At 35.9% G+C, this 3,511-nt stretch overlaps 1 protein-coding gene across 2 annotated transcripts; it reads right to left on the reverse strand.

Annotated features, from left to right (window-relative positions):
- Window positions 1–1,063: 1,063 nt before the first annotated feature.
- LOC110457549 (complement C1q-like protein 3) lies at window positions 1,064–3,511 on the reverse strand. 2 transcript variants are annotated; one of them, XM_021508879.1, is made up of 4 exons: window positions 3,164–3,511; window positions 2,227–2,433; window positions 1,937–1,984; window positions 1,064–1,563 (listed from the first exon to the last, which is right to left on the reverse strand). In XM_021508879.1, exons 1-4 carry the CDS (start codon window positions 3,231–3,233, stop codon window positions 1,148–1,150), a joined length of 741 nt encoding a protein of 246 aa, XP_021364554.1. In that variant the 5' UTR covers window positions 3,234–3,511; the 3' UTR covers window positions 1,064–1,147. The 2 variants fall into 2 exon arrangements, with proteins under 2 accessions (XP_021364554.1, XP_021364553.1); XM_021508878.1 differs by having other exon boundaries at window positions 2,209–2,433; window positions 3,164–3,506.

The raw sequence follows: 3,511 nt of genomic DNA on the forward strand, positions 1-3,511 counted from the left end.
TTATTTTATATGTAGTCTGTTATAGTTATCTAGGATATGTGACCCTGACAGCGTGGGGACTGAGAGTTATCATCTGTACGGAAACGTATTATTTTATATGTAGTCTGTTATAGTTATCTAGGATGCGTGACCATGACACCAAGGGGACTGAGAGTTCTTAGTTGTACAGACTAGTTATATTTTGTATGTAGTCTGTTATATATACCTAGGATGCGTGACCATGACACCGTGGGGTCTGAGAGCTCTCAGTTGTATGGACTTGTTATATTTCGTATGTAGTCTGTCATAGTTACCTAGGAGGTGTGGCCCTGACACCGTAGGGACAGAGAGTTCTCAGTTGTATGGACTAGTTATATTTGATATGTAGTCTGTTATAGTTACCTAGGATGTGTGACCTTGACACCGTGGGGTCTGATAGTTCACAGTTGTACGGTCTAGTTATATTATATATATATAGTCTGTTATAGTTACCTAGGATGTGTGGCCATGACACAGGGAGTACTGAGAGTTCTCAGTTGTAGAGATTCGTTATATTTTATATGTAGTCTGTTATAGTTACCTAGGATGTGTAGCCCTGCCACCGTTGGGACTGATATATCTCAGTTGTATGAACTTATTTTATATTATATTTAGTCTGTTATAGTAACCGGATCAGTAAATTACCTACTAGAACGACCGCAGTTACGTTATACAGGTAGCTTCATTGCAGCATTTATTTGGCTGAGGTGATATCAGAACAGTGACCATGTATCTATATTATCGAATGTCTTCATGTCCTTGTTACAAGTTGACATTGTTCCGGAGCTGTATGAGCGGTTTTAATACGCTGACAGTTTGTTCTGATGGATAAAAATGAAAATCAGTAAGTGAGATAATGCTATAGTTATAATTGTTAGTAATGATATCAAAATATTTACAAAATAGAAAAAGGGCTTCGAATCACAACCGTAGTAAACAATAAGTAATACCTCAACTATAGATGACAAATGTCTTTACGGAGTAGTTCATGATTCATCACTGGCTGATTTTAATGAATACAAAAAAAAAGTCAGGACACATTTTGTTCAATTTTAAGAGCTTTTATTTAGTATATTCGTAATTGGTTGGAACAGAATGAAGCAACTCAAATACGTAACATCTAGCTGCCCTAGCTGTATGGTGTAATGAGAAATCCAGAGAAGGTGCTAAAACCACCACCCCGGATGGAGGGCGAGTTGTTGTTGTTGTTGTTGTTGTTTCTAACCCGCACCATATCTCCTATAGCTAATAGTAGCACAACCGTCCTGGAACCGTGATCATACCCGGAATTTGAATACAAGTGTCCAACAATAACTCCGTTTTTAACAATGACGAGATACATTAAACGACTATGAGACGTTAGTAGAACGTTAGAGGTGAATGAGTACAGCCCAGCGACAGGAGCCGTGAAGTGTCCGTGTCGGGAGTCGTATCCGTTCTCGACGTTCGTTACAACGTCGTCAAAGTCAATAGTCTGATGTTGTCCAAGTAGCAAATGGTGCGGGGACTGAAGTCTACAGTAAAATCCAACAGCAGTCAGAGTATCTGAAATATAGTTATCAGTTTCAGTCTGATACATATACCGAAAAACGTAAGACACACGAAACATTCTGACATGTAATTTTTTCTTCCAGTCGTGGACATTGTGAATCTTCTTCATTAAAATTAGCATAATGTAGTTAAGTATCTACTCTTTCAACAAAGAATTTTAACAAACTGAAAATTAGTATTGATAGTAGAAGTGAAAATAACACAGTTTTATTTTAAAACATAAATTTCATTACTAGGTCACTTGACCTAAACTTTGATTATAGGACCACTAAACATAAACCGAACCTCAAATGTTTTGGAATTGCCACCTTAACTAATAAATTAGTACTAATAAAGCAAATAATGAAGCAAAACTAAAAACACTTACTTCCGGTAGCTTGACGTACTCTCCGTATCCGCGGTAGTTTGCCGTCAGCTGTAAATGTACACAAGTACATAGTTAATCGAATTTACTTAGTAAATTTTATATTTTGCTTGATGAACAATCTAGGAATGTAACGTTTTATGTAGAAATTGAGTATTACGACTTAACTTTCAATTCATCAATTCAAAGAATTTAGATACAAAACCTTTTTATATTAATTAATCATTACATAACGATATCCTTTCAGTTAAAGCTATACTCGTTTGAGTATCTACCTTGGCGAACAGCTTCACCTTGATGTCCTTGTGACTGAAGTTGACCGTTCTCCTGATCTTCGATCTCTTCTGTCGATTGCCCGGTAGTGACGTGTACATCCTCCTCAGGGCGGGTGTCCAAGTCCACTTGCTCCAGATAGCTTAGTCTAGATTCCATTACGTCATTAGTGGTTTGCAATTTCTCTGTGCGTTTGACAAGGTCATAGTTTTCTTTTTCCAGTGAAGCTGTCAAGTAAAATAATAAAAAGAATGTATCATTGTGAGCACAATAGGAAAAACCCAACATAAAATCAATGTATTTACCACACAATTATATAGCCATTTTACAACTGTATCAGAAAAATTAAAAGGAGAACGTTGGGACGTTAATATTAAGAAAAAGTAATGATTATCTACGCTTTATCTTTAAAATATTGTAATCGTGCTTGCTCTATGGATTGCTTATTGCCTATTCTTGTCGTACTGTAGTGAAATGGCAAGATGTCCACCAGGAGAAGAGGAGACTGTGGTATTTTCTGATATATATATCTTATTTCTTTTCTGATATCCTTGTGTAATTCAGCTTCATAAGAAATAAAATGTTTTACTAAAAACAACTGTGTAAGCACAACATGATATTCGTTGTACATGGGCAAACAATTTGTTTAACCCAAAGTGTAGTGATTGTTAGCTTAATTTTAAAAATGTAAATAAATGAATGAGAACACTTCCGTGTGAGGGCATTTTTTGTAAGGATATTTAATACAGGCCCCAAACCGTTGTAGTATTCAAACAATATTTCCGGGTTAAAATAAATTAAAAAAAAATGATGAATCAAGGGGGAGAGGAAACAAAAATATGTTATTTTTAATGTGTTTAACTTGTTCTAAATCCAAAAATATTTCTTTCTTTGAATATTTGTAAATGTAATTAATTTTTTACAACTTGTGATCATAGCTGAGGTAAATTTAGATACCTATTCGTTTTCCATACTCCTGTAACATCTCTGCCTGTGACTTGATTAACTCCGACTGTAACATCATCATCTTTCTTTATTTCGGTTATCTCTTGGTCCTGGAAGTCGTCCCTGTTACCGGGAGGTGTCGCCTGTATCAACTTTGTTGACAGTAAAACAATCATGATTAAAGAAAACCCAACCATCTTGTTTGCTGTTTCCTTGGCGTGTCACCCGTTTTACCAGTTGACCTTGCCTTTTTATGTCATTTTGTCACCAGATAAAAATTGTGTTTGTGCCTCACTATCTTACACGGAGCGAATATGTCTGTTATATATACCTAGGATGTGTTAACCTGATACCGTGGGG

Source organism: Mizuhopecten yessoensis, unplaced genomic scaffold, assembly GCF_002113885.1.
Source record: "Mizuhopecten yessoensis strain PY_sf001 unplaced genomic scaffold, ASM211388v2 scaffold9207, whole genome shotgun sequence".
Taxonomy (NCBI): Eukaryota; Metazoa; Mollusca; class Bivalvia; order Pectinida; family Pectinidae; genus Mizuhopecten; species Mizuhopecten yessoensis.